This window comes from Rhinopithecus bieti, unplaced genomic scaffold, assembly GCF_001698545.2.
Source record: "Rhinopithecus bieti isolate Rb0 unplaced genomic scaffold, ASM169854v2 scaffold_29855, whole genome shotgun sequence".
Taxonomy (NCBI): domain Eukaryota; kingdom Metazoa; phylum Chordata; class Mammalia; order Primates; family Cercopithecidae; genus Rhinopithecus; species Rhinopithecus bieti.
Genome location: NW_016813109.1, coordinates 518,047 through 543,296, shown reverse-complemented (window position 1 = coordinate 543,296; position 25,250 = coordinate 518,047). Strand labels below are relative to the sequence as shown.

The 25,250-nt window shown below is 44.3% G+C and overlaps 1 protein-coding gene across 9 annotated transcripts in view; it reads right to left on the bottom strand.

Annotated features, from left to right (window-relative positions):
- TACC1 (transforming acidic coiled-coil containing protein 1) overlaps window positions 1–25,250 on the bottom strand; it is a 126,793-nt gene that overhangs the window by 53,682 nt on the left and 47,861 nt on the right. For 4 of the 9 annotated variants that reach the window (XM_017847664.1, XM_017847661.1, XM_017847662.1 and 1 more), the window contains one exon: window positions 10,530–10,645. The exons of 2 other annotated variants lie outside the window; for them this stretch is intronic. Coding sequence is in view for 4 of the 7 variants with exons in the window: in XM_017847659.1 (XP_017703148.1) it covers window positions 10,530–10,645 (116 nt within the window). In the remaining 3 variants the exon portion in view is untranslated. Of the gene's footprint in view, window positions 1–10,529; window positions 10,646–11,606; window positions 12,152–25,250 lie in introns of those variants that run through there. 3 more of the 9 variants (XM_017847658.1, XM_017847660.1, XM_017847667.1) reach the window with 2 other exon arrangements.

Sequence of the window (25,250 nt, the reverse complement as noted above, 5' to 3'; positions counted from 1 at the left end):
TCCCTTGAGGAAGCCCACATGTGCTACATAAATTCTATTTACAGAAAGAGGTGAAAAAAATGACATCATCCCTCTTTTCCACAACAGATATAGCCAAGTATGGTATGTGAAACATTCTAGAGTTATGATAATTGTCAAGCCCAAAAGGCTTTTTTTACTTCGTGGGCAGGGGGATTTTTAAAATTCTAACTTTTAACATTTGACTTCTTCCTTCTAACATTCTACTTCCAGATTAATGGGGGAATTTCTTCCCTCACAAATTCCCTATCTTTTGCTGCTAAAACTTCTTGGGACACCAAGGAGGCCAAGAGGTCTGGGAAACAGGACAGGGCTAGCTCCCTCCAGACTCAAGAGCCCCACAGGGGCCTTACTGTGTATCCCTGGAAGTGGAAACTGGGTACCCAAAACAGAGATGATGCTCGATCAGTACCCACTGTAGGGCAAGTGTCTGATACATGAAGGACCCCTTCTCACCTGATGATCTGTCGCATACTGAGAAGGCCTAGCTAACTGTTCAGTGATGCTGCAGCTCAGCTCCAGGCTAACGGCTGGGGGATGGCTTGGCATAGCTCCTCCCTTGGTCCTTTACCCTGAAGGTCCCACTCCTCCTTTCTGTGCCTTGGTCTTGCCCTCCCAGCCCTCTTCCCCGACGCTGAATCAAGGGCTTCAGGAGGGAAAAAAGCATGATTCTGGCACCAACCCTTTCTGCTCAAGTGGTCTGCCCTGAGGAGACTGTTAATCAGGTGTATATTAGCATTAATGTTAAAAGTCCAAAATGTGAGTGTTTTTTTCCCCCCCCGTTTCATGTCTTTGGGTTCCCAGTGTCTCTGATTCCTCCAAAGTTGAAGTGTATTTTATATATGCACGTTCTCACTTAGTCATCAGCCTTAAAATGGAGAAGGAGACAATTTATTGTCCAGGGTTGGAACAACCGTACAATAGGCCCTTTTCCAGGAATGCAGGATAGAATCTAAGGGTATGGGCTGCATAGCTCACATTGCTCCGACAACCACTGGGGCCCAGGCTCCCCAGAACCATGGGAGAGGGGTGGGTCAGGGGGGTTCTGAGTGGGTGAGTCAAGGCAGACCATCCTCTTAGGTACATCATAGTTTTAAGATGTCTCACCAACCAAAGCAGAAAAATACACACACACACACACACACACACACACACACACACACACACACACACAGGCAGAACCCAGACAACAAACTACCTTTTTAAACCCTTCCTTCCTAACCTCCAAAAAAACACCAAACATAAACATTACCCAGAAGCTAAGGGAGGGCAAATTTCATTGCTTTTTTAAGAGACAGGGCACCAGCTGCACTGCTGTTCTCCTGAGATAAGCTTCTAACTCCTGAGAGAGGCTCCCCCTAAAACCTGACTCTACAGCTAAGGAATAATCTGGAAAACCACTTGATAAACTGAAAAAAGCTTGTATTAAGGATGAAGAAAGCACTTCAAATTTCCAAGACAGCACTTTATGCTATTTTATTTAAAAAGAGACCCAAGCCAGGTGTAGTGGTACATGCCTGTAGTCCCAGCTACTTGGGAGGCTGAGTCAGGAGGATCACTCAAGCCTGGGAGTTGAGGCTGCAGTGAGCTATGATTGTACCACTACACTCCAGCTAGGGCAACACAGCAAGACCCTGTCTCTTAAAAAATAAAATAAAATAAAATAAAAATAAAAAGAGACCCAAACGGTATCTCTGAAGGCCAAGATTATAAGGTAAGAGGATGGGACTTGCTTATGAGGAAGTATCCACCCACCAGGAAGCCAAAGCTTCCTCCAAGGAAGCCAATCCAGCAATGAATGTGTCCTCTCTTCTCACTCATGAGATGCCCATGGGTTCTGGAACCATCTGGATTTGTTTGAGTTTATATTTTAGATACATTAGAAATCCCCTTCCACAGACAGAAATCATAGAAGGCCCTCCCCACAAAACGTCTCCCCCATTCCCAAGCTATTCTGGCAGGAAGAGCAAGGGGGGAAAGAGCACGTGCTAACAGATGGGGCTCCTGTGCAGAGATGTGGGATTGTGTAACTTCAATCTGTTGCTGCCAAACAACCATAATGTGCATCTCTTCAGAAATAATTACTGGAAAATTCAAAATACCAACTGCCTCTCTCACAAAGTAGCAACCACCTACACGGAGCTGAGAAGCTGATGCTGGATAAAGAAGAAGAGGGAGGAATGTTTAGCAAGAGAGGGGCCTCCAGACAGAGCAATCTCACCCAGCATGCTGGATGCACGAGACACATCCACGGCAGGACCACAAGACAATAGGCGGCTATATAATTTCTTCGGCCAGTTCTGCTCCTGTTTAAGAAAGAGGGCAGCAGGAAGGAGTGGGGTTGGGAAGGGCAGTGAAGAGACGCCAAAGGAAGAAGGTAGTGGGAAAAGCTTCGCCATCTAAGAATGTATACCCTTGTATATCCTTTCATGCAAGTTTTTTAAAAAGTGGAAAAGGGCCTTGTGGTAGCCAGCCTCCAATATGGCCCCAATGAGTCTCACCTCCTGGTACACATGCCCTTGGACTGACCTGTGTAACCAAAAGGATACTGTGGAAGTAAGTGTGACTTTTGAGGCTAAGTCACAGAAGACACTGCAGTTTCTATCTTGCTTGTTCTTGGATCACTCACTCTGGGGCAGCAAGCTGCCACATTGTGAGGATACTCAAGCAACCAAGCAGTGGTCCACATGGTGAGGACTGCAGCCTCCCACCAACAGCCAGCACTCACAGCCCAGACAAATTAGTTAGTCGCCTTTGGAGAGGATCCTTGAGCCTCAGTCAAGTCTTTAAACAACTGCAGTCCCAGCTGACATCTTGAGAGCATTCTTACAAGTGACCTGAGCCACACCACCCAGCTCCCAAATTTCCCAACTACAAAGACTATGTGAGATGTTCATGGTTTTCAGTTTTGGAGTAATTTGTTATGCAGCCAGAGATCACCAATAAAGGCCTCTTAAAAACTCCTCTATGTACCACAAAACAGGCACAGAGCCCCAGGCAGCTGCACACACCTCCATACACCTGTCTCTTCTCACCCATGCATGACTCAGGTGGAAACAGAATGCAAAGGCTAGTACTGAATTTGTCCACTCCTTCTTTATTTTTCACTGATGAGCTGAAGCTAGGCACTGAGGAAGCAAAATGTTTTCAATCCCACTGCACTGCTTATCCAGTGATGATTTTTGCTTGACTATTAATCTATATCTAAATTGTGTTGCAAGCTTCCAAACTTCTGATGTTTCAACTTCCTAAAATACATTTCATACTTCAGAATAATACGTGCCAAGTTCACACATGTGGAAGACGTATTTCCTGATTTTTTTAAACTACTATCGCTTGACAGAATACTTAAGACGATGCTTTCCCCCATCATACACCCTGCTCTGGCAACATTTTAAGAACCTTTATTTCCTCTGATACGTGTTCTCTTCAGATAGTGAACAAGAGAGAGGGATTCACAAATTTCCTGGAGAGAAAAGCTGTATAATATGGTCCAAAGAGCTCTCAATCTGCAATCTTAAAAGCTGAATTCAAAACCCAGGTCCACTACTAGCAGTAAAGGCTCTGGCCTCAATTTCCCAATCTGTGAAATGGAAATCACTTGTGTTCTATCTCACAGACTCACGGTCATAAAAATCAAATAAGATGCTGCAAATAAAGATTATTTGTTCCCAACACATCTAATAAATAAATACGGCTGAAACAGATAGCTGCTGATCTGCCAGGTGGGAATATTGTAATGGGAAAGCTGGAGATCAATCATTTATTGTCATATTTCCAGCAATGATATAAGAAAAAGGGTATCTCGACTGGCTAGGAGAGTATCTGCATCTGCCAAACAGAACTGTCAAGATACATTTTTCATTTGTGAATAAAATACTCCATGCCATTACTATTATTCCCTTGTGAGTTTGGCCATCATCAATCTAAACCCTGGGGATCTAATCATGTTTGTGCGAACTCATAAAATTAGGTCATGTAAATGCAAAGGTGAGGGTGAGATCTTCAACTCACAAGCAGCAAAGCCTTTCTAAGCCCAGATTTAATAGTCACCAGGCAATTTAGCAACCTTGGTTATGAAAATCTCCACTGAGAGGGCTGTTTTGGGTGGATAAACCATGATCTCCCATCACCACTCTGGATTTAGGAGAGTGTGACAAAATGGTTTATACCCCACAAGACTTCCTCCGGGCAGTATAACTGGTAACCTGAAAAAGACTGCAACTGCTCTTTCATTTAAATGTTTAAATGGCTTTGGGCCACAACCATTTTGTAGGTAGGACATTACATGGCAGCAACATAATTTCAGAAGGATTGCCTGCTCCCAAAACACATACACAGGTAGAAAGCGTCTTTGCCACCCACAAGTACCAAAGTAAATTCTACTGCTTTATTTGATGCTTGGGTAAACCCAAAATGGAGGCGTGCAAGGTCTTGATTTTATCACTCATCTTAAGAGAAAAATTGTGATTTGACAGTTACTGAAATCTTTCCCTTCTGCAGGTAGACTTTGCTTCCTGGAGTTTTTTATTCAGACAATGTTGCTCCTCTGCGGTTCTGCACTCTCGCAAATTTCTGCTGGAAAAACTACACTTTTTTCCCCAGAAAGACATTCCCTCGGGTAAGGCACCATATAGAAGCCGAGGTGCTTCCTAGGCGCACATTTACATTGTGATAGAGCAACAACATCAACAAAAAACACATGACTCTGATCTCATTTATTAGCTGGTTGGAATCTCCAACTTCAGAGCTAAAAATACATTTAAAAAGTAACTATATCATACTGCTAAGATTTTCAAGCTTTAAATACCTTAAAATGGAATGATATAACACAAAACAATCAAACTGTGAAAGAGGCAATCACAGCAAAACATTACAAAATTAAAATTAAAAGCACCAGCCTGCAATGCTGTTGAAGGAGCCACATGGGTTGGACTGCTGGACTAGGTAATATGAAAGGTCCTAATTAGTCCCATTATTTCTAGGAAACTCTAATTCCCTTGTTGGAGCAGGGAAAGGATGTTAAACTAAATCCCTAGCAGGATTTACTTGTAGACTTGAATGGAACACTTCAATGTGTACCTAACGAAAATTTTCACATAGTATCTGATTAAACACATAACCCAAAGCTTTAGAATAAAAAATCAAAGGCTCGGATTTTAACAAGGTTTCCGTTCTGTACTTTCTATAACACACACGCACGCACACACACACACAGAGTCTAAAACATTCTAAAAATATACCATATCAACCTTTTAAGAGATCTGTACAGTCAACTTACAAATTCTCATATACCCAAAGTTACATTAAAGACATTTAATGGGTTGGGTGCGGCTGGCTCATGCCTGTAACCCCAGCACTTTGGGAGGCCAAGGTGGGAGGATCACTTGAGCCCAGGAGTTCGAGACCAGCCTGGGCAACATAGTGAAACCCCATCACTACTTAAAAAAATTTTTTTTAAGAAAATAAAATGTTAAAAAAAAATTTAATGGGTAAAAGTTAAAAGTCTATGTGTTTGTACTTCCATTAAATGATTCCAATATTCTCCCCATTCTTCCCTAATTTCCTTTTTAAATAATTTTTATTTCTCCTTAGATCTTTGAGTCAATTGATAATCAAGTTCACTGACAGACCAATTACATCACTTCCCTTTTGCAAAGATGACAAATAGCCAGGCCACTTCAGGCTCTCCCCTGGGCCTTCCCTGAACATGCAGGCCTAGACTAATGGCACCTCGTGCCCACAGTTCATTTGTTCAGCAGGTATAACCTTGCCACCTTTTCATTCTTAAAGCCATTATTCCAAATTAAACTCTGTATTTTTACTGAAATTGTCATAAGTATAGACATAGGTTAACTTTTTTTTCTGTACAAGATAGTAAATATGTTAGACTTTTGCCAGACAGTTGGTCTCTGTTCCAAGTACTCAAACCAAATATTGTAGAGTGAAAGCAGCCACAGACAATACCTGAATGAATGAGAATGGCTGTATTCCAATAAAACTTTATGGGGATGACAGTGGTGGTTCAAACTTGAAATCCCAGCATTTTGGGAGGCGGGGGTGGGAGGATCACTCACTTGAGCCCTGGAGCTCAAGACCAGCCTGGGCAACATAGCAAGATCCTGTATCTACCAAAATACATATTTCATATATATATATACACACACACACATATATATATAAACTTGATGGGCCCTGAAATTTGAATTTCACATTATTTTCACATATCACCATTAAACCATCAAAAAATGTAAAACTCATTCTTCTGCTCGAGGGCCATGCAAAAAAACGGGGCAAGCAGGGCTTGGTCTATGAGCCACAGTTTGCTGATTCTGATCGAGACTACCAAAACTGTGTCAACAAACAACTTGGCATTCCCTCACAGGCCTGAGGCAGTAAGTATCTGTACATAGATCCCATTTATCTCTTTCCTCCCATTCTGGGGAAAATTCCAGAGAACTACAGTTTGTCTTTGAAATACCTAGGCATTTAATTAACACATCAAACTGCAGAGTTGTTCCAAGGGTGATGTGAGAGCTTCTACACTAATTACGATTCTGTTTCTCAGAAAGAGGTAACAATCTGTAGATAAAGGTGTGTGTGTTTGGGGAAGGGGGGCTGTTGGTGAAGGAGAAACTCAAGGGGCAGAGGGCACCTACTGCAGTTTTTGTGACTAAAACAGCTACACAAAGCCATAGCACCTAAGTCCTCCAAAAACACACACAAGCACACACAAAAGCCAGGCAAGGTAGCTCATGCCTATAATCCCAGGACTTTGGGAGGGTGAGGCAGGAGAATCCCTTTAGGCCAGGAGTTGGGAGATCAGCCTAGGCAACATAGCAAGACCCCATCTCTACAAAAAAATTTAAAAATTAGCCAGGCATGGTAGTGTGTGCCTATAGTCCCAGCTACTCAGGAGGCTGAAGCAGGAGGATCACTTGAGCCGAGGAGTTGGAGGCTACAGTGAGCTATGATCATGCCACTGTACTCCAGTCTAGACAGAGATCCTGTCTGAAAACAAAACAAAACAGAGGATGAACTTGAGATTATACCTCCTCAAAAGCCCATGCCTAGGGGATGTTTCTTCACCAATATATTTCTCAGCAAAGAGAAAGACCACCACAATAGCAGTAGCTTTAAACACCTTTAGTGGGAGAAAACAGACAGATAGCAAATACAGACCAGCCCAAGCTTTACAGCTAACAGTCTGGTTATTTTCAGGAAATCTCTTTAGCTAGAGTTTTATTTTACCAGTAAGCCTAAAACTTGCTTCTGTATGTGGCTTCAAAAAAAAAATCTACAACCTTATCCACCACTTAACTTCTAGCATACAACTCTTAGGAAGAGTCATTATACAGTTTAGATAGTGCAAGGTCCTAAAGTAGTTCCAGTGTAAGAAAAGTCATTTCAAAATAGTCTTAGATGCTCCCCTGAGTTCAAAGAATTATACGGAAGTCAGCACGGGAGCCATGGGTATGGTATATGTAGCCCACACGTTTGAGGGCCATTATATACCAGGAAGCCAGAATCTTTTACATATTTCAACTACAACTCCTAACTCCTCAGAAATCATTCCTCCAGAATGATTTAATCTTACATAATTTATAACTGCTGTCCAACCATGTCTTGGAACCACAAAAATATAAAAGACTGATCTTTACCAGGAACAAAACAATCAATAATTTTGGGAGAAAGGAACTTATCCAGTCCCAGAAATTAAACTTCAATATGATATGACTCTGCAGGGCTTTCTGCCCACTGAAACCCCCTCCAGTCAGACCTGTTCTGTGGCTGTCTTTGCACATTTTCTGTGTATGTGTGACAAGGCCATCAGCAGTGCTCTGGACTAGCTCCGGATGTTGTACACAAGGACCCTGGAAGTCAGGGTACTACCAGGTTGATGAGCAATCATCCTATTGTTAAAAGACCCTAAACTGAAAGCCTTCATAATATGCAGGGTTGTTTCCTGGATTGGACACTCCTCCACCCCTAAAATTATAGTCTGCATTCATGAACTACCGCACAGAGCTTTCCTGATCCATAAACATTTAAAAGTTTTCCTTTTAGAGAGAATGAAAAAGAATGTGAGAGTCACTGGTACAGGAAGGACCAAACAATTGGGTCTCTGTGGTTTTGGGGGCCTAGGTCATCCAGGCCTCTATGCAACTGGCAAAGAATCTGGCGGGATGAATCAGTCTAGCAGCAGACAAAATGACGAGGAAGGGTCGCCCAAGCTGATGGCAATTCAAAAAGGCTTTCAAACAGTTCCTTAACGTGTCTTATGAGTTTTATTTAAATTTGATGGAAAGGCCACCAAATAGTTCTTTCAAGCTTCAAAATCTCCCTTCTGATCTGCCAATCTTTACAGAAGGGAAGCTATGAGAAACAAGTGTTATCTTCATCAATGAGAGTGCTACACAGCTATGTGCCACACACAAATTCTCCAGTATATAAATTTGCCTATTCCCATGTTGTCCCTGCCTAGAACAACGGCAAAACGCAGCCCAGGGCAAGTTGCGGGTATTGCTGAATTCTCAACAGGGTAAGCACAGCATGGAGCAATCAATTTAAAGCTAAACCAAACCAGTTTTTTGCTGATGTCATTTTACCAATAATTCCAGCTCCATCATGCAGTCTATTACCAGAGTAACTTGACTTCCTTAGGTAACCTACGAAGAAGTTGCTAAGCAATAAAAATACTTACTGGGGAGACGAGAAAGTCACAATCAGTGCAAAATTTAGGTAGCTAGATAACTGAAAGCTGGCTCTGCCACTTCAGGGTGACAGCGTCAGATCCTGGAACAGAGAAACAACATAAAAAGGACCTCCATCCTAGAGTCCCTTCTCCACACAGCAGCCCAGGGAGCCTTTTATAAAAGAAGTCAAAGCACAATCCCTCTGCTCAAAGCCCTCTGTTGTGGGCTGAATTACGTCTGTCAAAAAGATATGTTAAAGTCCCAACTCCTAGTACCTATGAATGTGACCTTATCTAGAAATAGTATCTTTGAAGACGTTACCAAGATAAGATGAGGTCAAACTGGATTAGGGTGGGCCCTAACGTCAACGACTGGTGTCCTCACAGGAAGGGCACAGGAAGACAGATACATAGGGAGAAGACAGCCACGTGTTGAGGCAGAGACCGGAGTTCTGCTGTCACAAGCCAAAGAACACAAAGGATTGCAGACACCCATCAGAGGCTAGAAGAGGCAAGGACAGACTCTTCCTGGAGCCTTCAGAGGAGTAAGGCCCTGCCAACACCTTGACTTCAGACTTCTGGTTCTGATTTCAATTATTCAGGACTGTGAGAGAATAAATTTCTGTTATTGTAAGCCACTCAGTTACTTTGTTATGGCAGTCCTTGGAAATTCATATACCCTCCAGCGGCTTTCCACCTTACTCAGAAAGAACACCAAATCCTCAATGCAGCAGCATCTGGACCTCCTCTGACCACGCTGACTTCAGCTCCTCCTGCTCTCTGAGTAGTCAGTCCACACTGACCTCCTGGCTGGTCCTCAAACTGTACCATGAACCCTCCACCTTAGGGCCTCACCTGCAGCAGGCTGGTGCTGTCAGACCTTTGCAGATGCCACTCCTTCTGCTGGAAGGGTTCCTACCTCAGGAACCTCCAAGGCCTGCTCCCTCAATCTGCCTTCAGGTCTCTGTTCAAGTAACCTAATCATGAATGCTCCCCCTAACTCCCCTTCAGCTTTCCCTATCCCCACCCCATATTCCCTATTCTCTCTTCCCCTGCTTTATTTTTCTCCACAGTGCTTCACACAAGCTGACATAGATATTTCACTTGACCCTTAACAGGTTCTGCCTCCATAATGTTAGCTCAAGAGAGCAGAACTTCATTGCTGAATCACGGTGCACTCTATTTAGTGAATAAACATATGAATTATGTGGGGACAGGTGAAATTTTATTCCGAACTGGCTGTGTGACAAAAAAGGTTTCTACTAATTAAGTGAGACAGTGGAAGCTCCTGCAGATGGGCTCTGAGGGGCTGGGAGGGAACCCATGTGCCAGGTTTTCCTAAGTAGACTGAAGGGCTCTCACCACATCCCTGCATGGAAGTGGGTGAGGTGAGTGATTCTGAAATAGCTTCTTAAGAACTCTCCCTATCAAAAATTAAGTCAAGTCTTACCTGTAATTTTTGTCTCCAGCCACACCCCAGTAGAAAGCAACTTAGCCTGAGAAATTTGTGAAGTCAAATATAAACATGATCTTCCTACTTCATTACTATACACATTTTTTTTTTAGGGGCTGAGGAGAAAGACCTAGTAGGAATGTTAGATAATGATAATCTCATACTGCAAATGCACAAACTCTACTCGGAGGAGAAAGCCTCGATCACCACACGCCTAAAAATATATATGCCAGGAGGTTTCAAACAGCTCTTTCTTGGTCAAACCCTCTTAAATGGTTCTAAATTTACACTTTTTCCTTCCTTCATTGATATTTTTCAAAACTTTTAAAACAAAACAGGCAGGAAAATGCAAGTTTTCTTTACCTTGGCTTTTGGCCCCAGGTCCTGCCAATCCCAGTGATGGATCACAGGACTCCTTGAAAGGTGATTGGATCGGGGTTTCAGCTTCGGGGGTCTCAAAATTACCTTCAGAATCCGAGCTGCCAAGGAGGAAAAATGAGGAATTACCACTTTCAACGGTATTTCCGACACCCTTTGAAATCTACATATTCACAAAGGCTAAAAGTCCAGCATGTTTGTCTAACTTCATAACCAACCGGTCCTCAGCAGGGTCTGACCTGCGGAGGCAACTGCGGTCTCTGAGCAGTGCCCTCCTTGTGCTTCTCAGGCTGGCATCCTGTCTCTTTGAAAGCTCCTCCATTCCCTGGAGCTTTTCTCCAGCACCATTTATTTTTGAGGTCATCCTTCCCTCAGACACCTGAAAAATGCGCTTTTCCAACAGACTCCTTTTGTCACAAGAACCCTTTCCCAGAGGCTTTAACAATTAATACTGGTCCCACCCCCGAGTTAGGCCGATGCTAGGCATTCCTCTTTGCTGGGTAGGCCTCTACCTGCTGGAACTCCCTGGGCCCGAGGCTAAGAATGCTGTCACCTGCCTTCCGCAATCACGCGGATGACAGCCCGGCAGAGACCACCATTTCCCAGCAGCTGCCAGGAGCCTGTCATCACGCGACCTTCTTCACCGCGGCCGCGTTTTGGGTACACGGTAAGGCCGCGGGAAGGGCCGGGGAGCGACTTCTTCCCCACGGGGGGGCCCTAAGTTGCACTGGGTGAGATCAGTGACGCTGCTCCTGTGTGGAGGGGCGGGGGCTGGGGGTCGAAGCTTAGAGAAAGTGACCGAGGCCAGCGAGGATGCGGAGACTGCAGATTCTGGGTTGGGTTCGGAAAGCTCCTAGCGAAACGGGGGCCAGAAAACACACGGGAGGACAGAAGATCCCGAACTTTTGGACGCACACGGGGACCTGGCTCCGGGCGGGGACACGGCACCGCAGTGAGGACGGTTTCGCGGGTGGCGACCATACATACACACGCACACAGAGGGAGCCGCAGATGGATGGAGGCAAGCGCGTCTGCATTTCGGCGGGGACGCCCTGTACTTGCCTGAAACTCAAGGATTTGGTCTCGGCTTGCGAGTCTTCCTCCTCGGGGTCGCCCTCGGGCCCGCCGGCCTCGTCCTCGCCAGCGGCCCCGCCGCGTACCGCAGACCACGTCCATTTCGCCCACTGCACGGGGGACAGGATCTGCCACGGGCTGAACGCCATGAGCGTGGCTCCTCCGGCTCCAGCTCCTAGGTGCAGGGGAAGGGGTGGGGAGTGCCTTTTTCCCTTTCAAAATGGAGGGAACCGGTGACAGGCGCCAGCAAGCGTTTCCAGCGGAGGCGCGGATGTGGTTAAACGAGTGCCGTCGGGGGCCCTGGTAGAGCGCTTCCTCCCGCCGGCTGCCGCGCCGCGTCCTCCTCGGCCTACTCCCCACACGGTGCGGCCGCAGCGGGCCCCGCGCCGGGCTCCACTCGCCGGGAAGACGCCCGTCCTGTGGCCTCCTCACGCCCCCGGCCCGCAGGGCCCAGCGGCTAGACCTTGGCGGCTCCCGCCCGGGCTGCCGCGCGCATCCGCCTCCCGGCGCGGGCCGGGGGCGCGCGATCAGCTGCCCGCGCGCAGCCGCGGCCTCCCAGGAAGCCGGCCCCTCGGACCGGTACTCTCGTTGCGCGCTTCGGCGGGGCGGCGGCGGCGCCGAGGGCTTTGAAGTCGGCCGCGCGCCCGCCGGATCCCCCCGCCGCGGCGTCACGCTGGTCGCGCCCCGACTGAGGGCCGGGGCTTCCCGGCGGCGCCTGGGGAGACCCGGTAGCACCCCCCAAAGCTCCGCCGGCGTCCCGAGCGGAGGAGGACGGTTTTCTGAGCTGGGACACGCCGCGCTCTTCCTCTCTCCTTATTCTTTTTAAAAATGTTTTAAACGTTTTCATCTGGCCACTGTGACTTCACGGCGATGGTGATACTGGACCGCACGCAAGTTAAGCCCCTTGTTACCAAAAAAAAAAATACAAAACTTCGCGGCCGCTGTGGACTGTTGTTTTCCCCTCCCTAACCCTGGCAGCGTGGGGGATTTCAGCTTGTTCATCTCCATCCCTGGCATTCCCGGGATTTGAAAATCCCTCCGCAAAGCCACAAGAGTGACCGAGGACTGGAATTTAAGATGCCCTCCCCTTCCCCAAACCGCACTCGGGGAGGCTTCCCAAGTGCCCAGGTCTTGTCTTAGGTAGGGTGCTAAATTCCCTGTGAGATTACAGCCTGATGGGTTTCCCATTCTCCATATTTATTTAAAATACAGATAGATGGGTGACTCAATATGTTGCCCAGGCTGGTCTTGAACTCTTGGGCTCAAGCGATTCTCCCGCCTCTGCCTCCCAAAGTGCTAGGATTCCAGGCCTGACACCGCGCCTGACCCCATTCTCCTTTTTGAGATTTTCTTTTCATAACTTCTAAGTCTTTGATTTCTGACTTCTTTCGCTGCTTCAGCAACAAGCCAAGAGGCCTGGTGACAACTTTAGGTTTGAAGGCAATGGGAAATAGCTGATGTTCTCCATTTCCCATAGAAGGATTTCATGTAGGGATTGTTCCTCTCAAAACCACCAATGCACCTTCTTCCAAGTGAATCGATTGCCTCAAACACCAGGCTTAATGATCCCCTTGCCTGGATAAGGTGTTTTGGGTGGTACTGTAATTTCCAAGTTGTGGTGCATCCGTGAGGTGCCTGCAGGTTCCCACAGAGACAGCAACTCCAAAATGTGCACGTTGAAACTTGCGAGAGACTAACCGTTGCCTCTGAAAGCAGTTGGCATGTCTATTCATCGTGACTGTTTTACACATTTGATAACAAAAACAGGAGCGAAATACAAGATAAGACTTGGCAGGGTAGTTTTACCAAAACCGAAGGGCAGGAGTTAGGCTGAAGTCTAGAGAAAAGAAAGGGGTGGGGTGTCAGGATGCTTTCGAATTCATCCTGGCTTTTTCCCAGAAATAAACTGTCATGAGTTGTTCTAGCGACTATAAAGAAGTGAACTAGGCAGGAGGTCCATGTGAAGTATATCACACCACTTATCCAACTGTTGTAGTTTTAGGTTTATGCTCACCCAATAAAACTTCAGGTTCTACGGTCCCCCAGGCTCTTGGATTTCACACAGTGTTCTGTTGCTAGGAAATAATACTACCCCAGCAAATTAGTAACTGGCATACACTAGGTCCTGTTTTTCCTCCTGAATAGTTCTCTCATCTTTTCATTCCCTTGCATCCCCGTGGTGACTGACATAGTTCCCGCACTCCCCATCTTTCATGATCTACTGTAAATAACTCCCACCTGGTTTTACCTCTGAAGGCTTTCTTGCCTGAGGTCACCCCTGCCTGGCTGATCAGTGACTCGTGCTCTAATCTTGCGGTTCCCATTCGCCTCTATGCCCATCCTTTTGTATTCCTAGCCACAGTCAGTAGAGAACTTGTTGTCAATCTTTAATATGCCCAAGAATCATCCACTAGCCTTCTTAAAAAAAAAAAAAAAAAATCCAAATTACCAACAGGGTCTGGAAATCTGTATGTTCACTGAGTGTCCTGGGGAACTATTATCACAGGGTAAATTTGGGAAACAGTGCCTAACTTGAACCAACTGCTTGCTGCTTGGGGAACAGTCTCCCTTTGCCTGCAGAGAGAGCTTTGCAGATTCTTGGAACACACCTCCTCCCCAACCCCAGCCCACCCCAAGTTCCCAGGCTTCGGCTGCCCGAACGTCCTTCAGCACTTAGCTCAAGTGTCCACAGGGGGAAGCAGGCTGATTGTCCTTCCTTTCTATCATTTCTATACCCCAAACATCCATAAAGAACTCTTCCTGTGGCCTTAGATCTCAAAGTGAAAGAGAGCATTCTTAACAGTTACACGGGGACTACAGGCATAAACCAGGAGTGTCTCCAGAAGACCAGGATGTAAGGCCATTCTACACTTAGCACACTATATATAACGTATTTATTTACATATTTGTCCCACAAGCTTCTAAAGGAACTTTAGCCCGCTTTGGAACTTCCCCCAGAAATTAGGACAGAACCACACACCCAGGAGGTGTTCAACACATATGTAAGAAAAAACAAACATTCTAGTTTACAAATAGTCCTTGTGAGTTTGGCTAGGGTGACATAAATTCCTAAAGCCTGACTCCTCCTAGGGAAATCTAGTTTCCGGGTCACAAAATAACAGAACCCAGGACCAGTGATGGCCCCAGTAAGGTTAAGCCTCACCTGTGCAGCAATTTACTTTTTTGTTTTTTTTTTTTTGAGATAGAGTCTCACACTGCACCCAGGCTGGAGTGCAGTGGCGCAATCTCAGCTGACTGCAACCTCTGCCTCCTGGGTTCAAGCAATTCTCCCTGACTCACCTCCCAAGTATCTGGGATTATAGGTTCCTGCCACCACACCCAGCTGATTTTTGTATTTTTCAGTAGAGATGGGGTTTCCTCATATTGGCCAGGCTGGTCTTGAACTCCTGACCTCAGGTGATCCGCCCACTTTGGCCTCCCAAAGTGCTGGGATTAGAAGTGTGAGCCACTGCACCCGGCCTGCAGCAACTTCTTGACACTGGACAAGCAAGTAAATGCCTAAGGTTTCTGAAAATCACTCCTCTGCAAGTTCTTGAACTTAGTGTGAGCAGTGGTGAATATGAGTCCATCAGCTGGACCGCTCCTCTCAGTGTGCTGCTCCTAGTCCTGGCTTCGTTCTTACCTGGCACAGGTTGCAAAGTCACAACTAGGAACACTGTAGCCCTGTCAGTGAAGACGTGCCATTGCCAACAGGAGGCTGTGGCTACCCTATCTGCTTTTCTGCCCTTCCTCGGTCTAACCAGGCAAGGGCATGATGATGTCTAATCAAGACAACATTGCCAGTAACAGCATCTGACCGCATTCAAATATGTTAACATGACAGTCTTAACCTTGCAAGATCAGATGTTGACCTAATTATCCTTTACCTGTAGACTACAATCATCTATAGAATTATAATCTTCCTTCCACTACCCAAACACACCGAAATCAGGGATGTGTACAATGCATTTATACAGAAAATTATAAAGAGAAGCACCTTTCCAATTTTTTTAAAAGAGAGGCCTCAGAGTATGTCCATAGTTAATACTCTTTCAGGCTGGGAGCAGTGGCTTACACCTGCAATCCCACACTTTGGGAGGCCAAGGCAGGAGGATCACTTGAAGTCAGGAGTTCGAGACCAGCCTGGCCAACACGGTGAAACCCCATCTCTACTAAAAATATAAAAATTAGCCAGGTGTGGTGGTGGGTGCCTGTAATTCCAGCTACTCGGGGGGCTGAGGCAGGAGAATCACTTGAACTGGAGAGGCAGAGGTTGCAGTGAGCCGAGATCATGCCATTGCACTCCAGCCTGGGCAACAGAGTGAGACTCCATCTCAAAAATAAAATAAAATAAAATAAATACTCTTTCAGAGTTCCAGGAAGATTAACAAAGGTCCAAACTGCATTTATTAAAGACTTGGCTGAGCCCCCCACCTGGGGTCTGCTCAAAGACCCTTGCCCAGGCTTTGCTCTGGTGAACAACTCTTCTCATATCCACCCATTGATCTATTTTCTTCTGTATCACAAAAGAAAAGTTTGCTTTCCCCAGAAAGTATGCCATTCAACCTAGGTCACAGATCAAGCCTATAGCAGAACTGCCACACAGAAGAGTTACACTGTGTCAGCTTTTAGAGAAGCTGGGGGGATATATATACACACACATACACATATATATACATATAAATGTAGTATTTACACTATACTAGTGTAATTGAAGAGCCAGTTCTATGAGATTCTCTCATTTCCATCAAATATTCATGACTATATGTTTATTGACTTTATAAGAAAGTTCACTTTAGTTCTCTACTCTGTGATGTAAACGTATTAAAGAAGCAGTTGTTGAGTGCAAAAGATGTAAACAGAGTTAGGTCAGTCTGTTTATTCTAAGTGAAGAAAAATAATCCCAACATTATCCCTAATTCTTCCCGCCAACTACCACAAGTCCAAAGTTGAAAACAAGCAAACCAAAAGCAAACACAAAGCTCCACTTAAAGCAGTGAACAATCTTTAAATTTAGGAATACCTTCTATAGACATGTTTGGTCTTTCCTGCTAAATAATATTGTATTTACAGAGCCTGTTAAACATGAATATCGTCTTGGAGGATTACTCTTACTGATTTAGCACATTTTGTTTCCTTCTGTTGAACTCAGATTCCTTTCGAGCAGATGAGGTGTTAAAAAAGAGGGCTGTCCAAGTCCAAGTCCAAGTCTGAGAGTTTTATACCTAGAGCTCAGACAAGAAAACCATCTGAAACTTCCTCTATGTTGTTTATAAATTTAAGATTCTAGTAAAGGACATTACTTCAAATTTGAGATATCTGCTTTACTACACTTACCTGTTTGTGGGGAGGGTGGAATTTAAGACTTGAATTAAAGAGGCTGAAGGAATTCAGGACATTTAAATAGAATAATATTCCTAGCCAGGCACAGTGGCTCACATCTGTAATCCCAACACTTTGGGAGGCCGAGGCGGGTGGATTACCTGAGGTCAGGAGTTCGAGACCAGCCTGGCCAACACAGTGAAACCCCGTCTCTACTAAAGATACAAAAATTAGCTGGGCATGTGGCACGTATCTGTCATCCTAGCTACTCAGAAGGCTGACATGAGAGAATCGCTCAGACTCAGGAGGCAGAGGTTGCAGTGAGCCGAGATCGCGCCACTGCACTCCATCCTGGGGGTCAGAACAAGTCTCTGCCTCAAAAGAAAAAAAAAAAAAAAGAAGAAGAAGAATATTTCTTCACCTACAGCCATTTTATTCCTTCTTCTCTTCTCCACCTCCAAAATAAAATAAATGTCCTAAACAATGCATCCTCATGGATTAGAAGAACATTAATCATATAGCCCAAATGTTTCAAGATCATCCTAATATAAAATATTCTACTCACTATCCTCATAAATATATTGTGAGTCTTCAGGAGACCACACATCTTCTTGTTACTAAGAAGTTACAAGGTAACAGATTGGGATGGTGGTTGGAAGGGGCAGTGAAAGGCAAAAGCGGATTCACTGGTAGGAGGATGTGGGGAGAAAAGGTCCACCTAGAGGAAAAGAATAAAATCACAAAAAGCTTTCGAAAATAACTGTGACACCCACGCCAACTTAATTCCTTAGTCTAGGGATTTGGGGGGATTTCATTACAGTAACTCACATGTTTGTGACCAATAATCTTCCTGTATTTCTAGGAGATAAAAAGATGGGAAAATAAGTAGCCAACTCTGTGACATGATACGCAGCATCCTGTAAACTCCAGCTTTTATCTCTTTAGAGTAAAAGTTTGATTACTGTATTTTGATCCTGAAACTCCAAGTTAGTAAAACACTATTGCTAAGATGGCAATACTACCCAGTTAACTTATAGGGCTAATTTGATTTCAATCAAAATTCCTAGGGGATTTTTCATAGAATTCATCAATAATGTTTAAAAGTTTATCTGGAAAAATAAACTGGTGAACACATTTTAGACTTTGTAAAAAAAACCTACAACAACTAAGAGTTAAGAGTAGACTAGTCCTACAAGATATTGAGACACATTTATGCAAAAATAGCCAGATCTTTGTTCTGTAAAACAGAACAGAAAGCCCAGGAAAAGATCTTACAAGATACAGGAATTTATTATATACCAAAAAAGATGGCTTGAACCTAGCAGGCGGAGGTTGCAGTGAGCCGAGATCGTGCCACTGCACTCCAGCCTGGGCAACAGAGCAAGACTCCACCTCAAAAAAAAAAAAAAAAAAGAACAAACAAAAAAAAATAAAGAAGATGTTACAATATGTAAGGAGAAAGAAGATTTATGATTGGAGCATAGTTGGCTGGCAATGGGAAAAAAGATCAAGTTAAACCCTTACCTCAGAGCATATACCAGGATAAATTCCAGATGGATTAGATGGCTAAATAATAAAAATCGAACCACTGGGAGAAAGCAGTCTACAAGCAACAGAATCTGTCAGAGCTCTGTAGCAAGGGTGAGGATCCAACTTAGAAGTAATTAATGAAGTCAGACACAAAATAAAGATAGATTTGGCTACATTAATAAAAATGAAGCTTCTGACTGTGTGCCTTCAAGTTAAAAGGCAAACAACAGGCCATGGAAAAACAAAGGTTGTTAGTATTGTTATTACCTAAGGAACTCGTGAAAACCAGTAAGATCATTGAAGCCCCAAAAGAAAAGTGAACAATTACAACTGCTTACCATGTGTTAGACACTACACTTTACATGAATCGTCTCATTTAATCACCTCCACTTACTCTTACAGTCTCATGAGGAAAGTATTGTTATGGCCTTTTTGTTGTTGTTAACAAGTTAAGTTGGTTGCATTTTCACCTCTACAGCAGAGGCTGTTGATCTGGGCTTAGCAAGGAAGGGTTTCAGAAGGTCCTGGCCTCCCTGAAATTGTATGCAAAAAGTATGTGTGTGAGCATATTTGCATCAGTCTCTCCCTCTCCTCTTCCCCACATACAGTCAAGCTCCACTCCAGGAATAATGTTTTAGGTTGACTAAAGATTGATTTTTGAATCTGAAAGTGGAACTAATATAAGATTCTTCAGTACAAGGAAGTACTGGCCAAAGAAGCCCTTACATGGAAAATCCAGACCTGCCAGAAATTAGTAGAGGAAACAGCCAGTTTTGAAGACATCCAGAGGGTGGAAAAGGGTGGAGAGCAGGCCTAGCAGTGCTCACCACTCCAGGAAGGGTGTGCCCTTCTCCAAATGCCCAGTGGGAGCCTGTGGCATTGGGCAGCCTGTGGGTTCCATCTAAGTGACTGTGTGGTGACCAAAGTGTGAAATGTTCATTTCAAGTAGGCATTTGCCAGTTGAGCCAAAGTACCATAAAAAAAATAAAAAGCTTTTCAGCCAGGCATAGTGGCGTCTTCCTGTAATCCCAGCACTTTTGGAGGCTTAGGCAGGAGGATAACTTGAGCCCAGGACTTTAAGACCAGCCTAAGCAACATAGCAAAACCCCATCTCTGCAAAAAAAAATTAAAAAGTAGCCAGGCATGGTGGTGTTCACCTGTAGTCCCAGCTACTCTTGAGCCCAGGAGGATTGCTCGAGCCCAGAAGGTCAAGGCTGAAGTAAGCTGTGATTGTAGGATTGCACTCCAGATTGGGTGACAGAGTGAGACCTTGTCTCAAAAGAAAAGAAGAAAAAAAAAACCCCAAGGACCCCTACTGATACAAATGGGAATCCTCAAAGGCACACAAAATTGGGCCAGAGCATAAAAGGCATACTTTATGTGGGAGGTGCAAAAGGATTAATTTTAACATCTCTTTCTTTGGGATGTTCTTTCGCTATACTTCCTTTTAGGGTGGTTTCTTCCAAGAAACTATGTTGATGAGGGAAACGACACCCAGGAGCCTCTCCCCATCTGGGAAAAAGTAGGAGGGCTCAGCAAAGAAAGGAGGCATGAAACGGGTTGCCAAGGCCTGATTTTGTGAAGCAGGAAGCTTAAAAACTGGGGAGGCATTCTTTAAGAAAAGTGCTAAAGGACCCCATGAACACAGTGTTAGGGCCACGCTAGTATGAAGGGGCCCAAGCAAGTGAGAGGCCTGAAGCTTAGGCTTCCTCAGCTTCACGGTAAATTCAGCTCTGCCCAGAGAACAAAAGAGATCCCTGCCTGTGGCTCAGGAGTGGTTCAGCTGGCCTCAACTCAGTAAGAGAAATGTCCATTGATGGAGCGAGGGGGTCACACTGACCTTTATCTTCTTAGAGGAAACTAAAATATTTAACTGTTGAAAACTGGATAAAACTGTCAAAAGATATCTCCTACATAGATTGTGAAACATAACTCATGGCTCTGTTCCTTCTGTACCCATTGTAAACACACACACACACACACACACGCACGCACGCGTGCGCACGATTTTAATTATTAAGATAAAAAAGCAAAAGGCCAGGTGTAGTGGCTCATGATTGTAATCCCGACACTTTGGGAGACGAGGGCAGGAGGAGCGCTTGAGCCCAGGAGTTTGAGACCAGCCTGGACCACGCAGTGAGATCCCATCTCTACACACATGCACACACACAAAGATAGAAAAGAAAAACTATAATGCTTCTTTAACATTGTGTGTCTATGCACCTCTACCCTTTGAATTTCCACAAGATCACTATGGTAGAGCCTAACTCCCTCACCCCACATCCCGTATCCATCATTTCCTTATTCGTTCTGGTAAAAGAACCCTCTGAATTTTTGCTGAGCACATGGTCACACAGCAAGAGGCCACGTTTCCTTCTCTACACCTAGGTGTGGCCTTGTGACTCAGTTATGACCCATGGGATGTGAGCACAAGGGGTAAGTGCAAATTTGGGGCAGTGTCTTTTTTTCTCTTTTAGAGAAAGAGTCTTGCTCTATTGTCCAGGCTGAAATGCAGTGGTGTAATCATATCTCACTGTAGCCTTGAGCTCCTGGCTCTAGCAGTCCTCCCACCTCAGCCTCTTGAGTAGCTGGAACTCCAGGTGCACACCACCACGTCCGGCTAATGTTGTTGTTTGTTTGTTTGTTTGTCTGTTTGTTTGTTTTAGAAACAGGGTCTTGCTGTATTGCCAGGCTGGTCTCAAATTCCTGGGCTCAAGCGATTCTCACCCCTTGGCCTCCAGAAGCAATAGGATTACAGGAATGAGCCATTGCGCCTGGCCCCTGGGCCAATGTCTTTAAAAAGAAAAGTGCATGTGCAGTTTCTCCTGGCCGAAGAAGTTGTGAACTGCATGTCACAACTTCTGCTGTGTGAGGACCACGCTCTGAACAGGATGGAGCTACAGAACAGACAGAATTCGCGCCAGGCTGACCAGGGAGCAGAGCAGCCTGCAGCCCTAGACTAACTGCTGCCTGAGAACTGTTCCGTGAAAGAGAAAAGTCTATCTTCTTTTGTTTTTTTTTTTTGTTGTTGTTTTGTTTTGAGATGGAGTCTCACTCTGTTGCCTAGGCTGGAGTGCAGTGGTGCAATCTCAGCTCACTGCAACCTCCAGGTTCAAGCGATTCTCCTGCCTCAGCCTCCCGAGTAGCTGGCATTACAGGCATGTGCCACCATGCCGGGCTAGTTTTTGTATTTTTAGTAGAAACGGGATTTCACCATGTTGGCCAGGCTGGTCTCGAACTCCTGATCTCAAGTGATCTGCCTGCCTCAGCCTCCCAAAGTGCTGGAATTACAGGCATGAGCCACCGTGCCCAGCCTAAAAGTCTATCTTCTTTACAGGACTGTGTCACTGGGTCCCTTTGTAATGGTAGCCTCACCTCTGCCCTCACATTACAACCTCCTCTGGGGGATTTCAGCATCTAAGCTTCCTTAGGTACGGGAAGAACCTGCCTTAAATTTCATTCTACATTCTTCTGAACAGGATTACATTAAATTCCCTTCAAAGATTGATGCATTTTTAAAAATGATAAATTTACACAGATTGAGCATCCCTAATCCAACAATCTAAAATCTGAAATGCTTCAGAATCCAAAACATTTTGCTTGTCACCATGACACCACAGTGGAAAATTCCACACCTAACTTCATGTGACCAGTCACAGTCATAACACAGTCAAAACTTTGTTTCATGCACAAAATTATTACAACTGTTGTTTAAAAGTACCTTCAGGCTATGTGTAGAAGGTGTATATGAAACATAATGAATCTCATGTTTTGACTTGGGTCCCATCCCCAAGCTATCTCATTATGTATATGCAAATATTCCAAAATCTGAAATCTGAAACACTTCTGGTCCTAAGCATTTTGGATAAGGAACACTCTACCTGTATCTCAATGATGTCTTTTCTCAGGGCAGATAATTCCCGAATCACAAGACTCAAGCCCGCCCCATGGAGGATGTCCTAATTATCCTAAAAACAGGACTGAGACTACCCTTCCTTCTGCCATAATGAGTTGAGCTGTGATACTGACTTTCTAGAAATTAGGCAGTTGCATTTTTAAAGATGACTGATGTGGACAAAAACGTTGAAGAGGGAGGAAGTCAATAGTTAGATTCCACAAAGGCCAAGTAGAATGTGATTTACATATTGATGAAGGTTATTATCTTCTTTGGGAAGATTTCCTTGAAATAATATGATTGTATAACTCCAATATTTGCCCAACTCTAAGGATAAACAATAATAATAATAAATAATAACTGACCCAAATCCTATAAGTGAATTAATCACTGTTCTTTGGCTTGAACACTAACTGGTGCTAGTGACAATTTCTAGCACACACACACAATTTTTTTAGAGATTGTTTTCTTATGGGCTCAATTAGTCAAGTTATTTTGTTGTATTATTTTATAGAACTATGACAACCAAGAGCAAGGTTATCCTCACTGGTCTTCCCTGTACCTCATCATGTACGATATAGGAATATCATACGTGTTTTCTGTTTCCTTTGGCCAAGGCATAGACACTGAGGAGAATATATTTGTTTTACATTATTTTCTGAACAAACGATAAATCACTGCTACAGACTGAATGTTTATATCCCCCCCAAATTCATAGGTTAAAACCTAATCTCCAATGTGAGAATATTAAGAAGTGGGGCCTTTGGGAGGTGATTAGGTCATGAGGGTTCTTCCTGGGGTCAGCGCCCTTACAAAAGAGACCCTAGACAGCTCCCTCTCCCTCCTTCTGCCAAATGAGGACACAGGGAGAAGACACCCAGGAGGTCAGCCCTCACCAGACGTGGAATCTGCTGGTCCTTTAATCATGGGCCTTCCTCCAACCTCCAGAACTTCCAGAAATGAATGACTGTGGTTTATAAACCACCCAGGCAATGGTATCCTTATAGCAGCCTCAACAGACTAAGATAATCACTGACTTGTAAGTATCCATCTTAGATCTCATAGAACCACAGGAATTTTTAGCTGGAAAGGACCTTTGCCAAAGATCACTAGGTCCAATATCCTTCTTTTTGGAAGGAGGTTTACTCAGGCACCAAAGTTTGCCACAACTAGGATTCATAACCCTTGCAAGGAAGGTACGAATTCTGGAGTTTCCCCCCAACCCCAAAATATAAGCCCACTTGGTATGTATAATAGAGATATGACTTCTCCCCAAAATTCACCTCATTTTAGAAGGCAATGTAAATCATTTTATAAAGCAAATACATACAAATAATCTTGTACTTTGTTTTAAAAGTTATTTTGTTTTTGTTTTCTTTTGAGACGGAGTCACGCTGTGTCACCTAGGCTGGAGTGCAGTGGTGCGATCTCAACTCACTGCAACCTCCGCCTCTGGGGTTCAAGCGATTCTCCTGCTTCAGCCTCCTGAGTAGCTGGGATTATAGGCATGTGCCACCATGCCTGGCTAATCTTTGTATTTTTAGTAGACATGGGGTTTCACCATGTTGGCCAGGCTGGTCTTGAACTCCTGACCTCGTGATCCGCCCACCTCAGCCTCCCAAAGTGTTGGGATTACAGGCGTGAGCCATCGTGGCTGGCCTTTAAAAGTATTTTACAGCCTAGGCAACATAGTGAGACCCCATCCCTTCAAAAACAAAAACAAAAAAAATTAGCCTGGTGTGGCAACGCATACCTGTAGTCCTAGCTACTTGGGAGGCTGAGATGGAAGGATCATTTGAGCCCAGGAGTTCAAAGTTGCAGTGAGCTGTGATGCTACCACTGCACTTCAGCCTGGGCTATAGAGTGAGACCCTGTCTCAAAACAACAACAAAAAACATATTTTTAAATACCTTTACTGTTTAAGGCAAAATAATACATATGTACATTCATTCATTCATTCATTCCACAAATTTGACAAATGACCAAGCTTTGCCAGCCTCTGCTGAACACTGTGTTGAACAAAAGAGACCCAGTTCCTGCCCTCATAGAACTTGCACATGAGTGAGCTTAGTAAGCAAACAAATAAATATGTAATATATAAGTTATCACGTATGAAATATAAAAATTGCAAGGGGCTCTGAGAATGGCTGGTGGAGGGCATCGGTGGAGATGTCAAGGGAGGTTGCTCTGAGGAAGTGACAGGTTGAAGCCTCAGGGATAGGCAGAAGCTACCTGGGTGAAATGTAGGGTAACAGCATTCCCTCCTCAAGACACTAAGGACAGAAGCAGCCTTCAGTTTCAAGCAAGCGTGGCTGAAGAGCAGCTGCTGGAGGGAGGAGAGGCGCAAGGCATGACAGCCTAGAAGACCATGTTAAGGATCCTTGTCTCTGAAAAAGTGAATTTTTGACAACACAAGCAGTTCAAAGAAGAAAAAAAACTTGCCCATAGTATTGTCTTTCATAAACAGCCACTGTTAAAATGTTGGTGAGCAATATACCCTTTTTTCCCTCTTTTCAAAGTACTTTTTACATCTGGAATTGAAATATTTATATTTTTCTATTAATACTTATAATCTGTCTTTCCCTACTAGATGTAAGCTCCATGAACACAAAGTACCTTGCCTGTCTTGTTTCTTCTGCTTAATATTTGATGGCTGAATAAAGATTGCAAATCTCTCTCTTATATACACACAAGCATGTACTTATTTAGACAAATGGAACAACAGATAGATAGATGGATAGATAGATACTTTTACACAAATAGTGAATAAGTACTCACATCTAGCAAAAGACAATATGCATATTTAAATATTTATTGATTTTGTTAATATTTACTGGCATGCATATTAATATTTATATTAATATTTATTTAACAGAAACATTAAT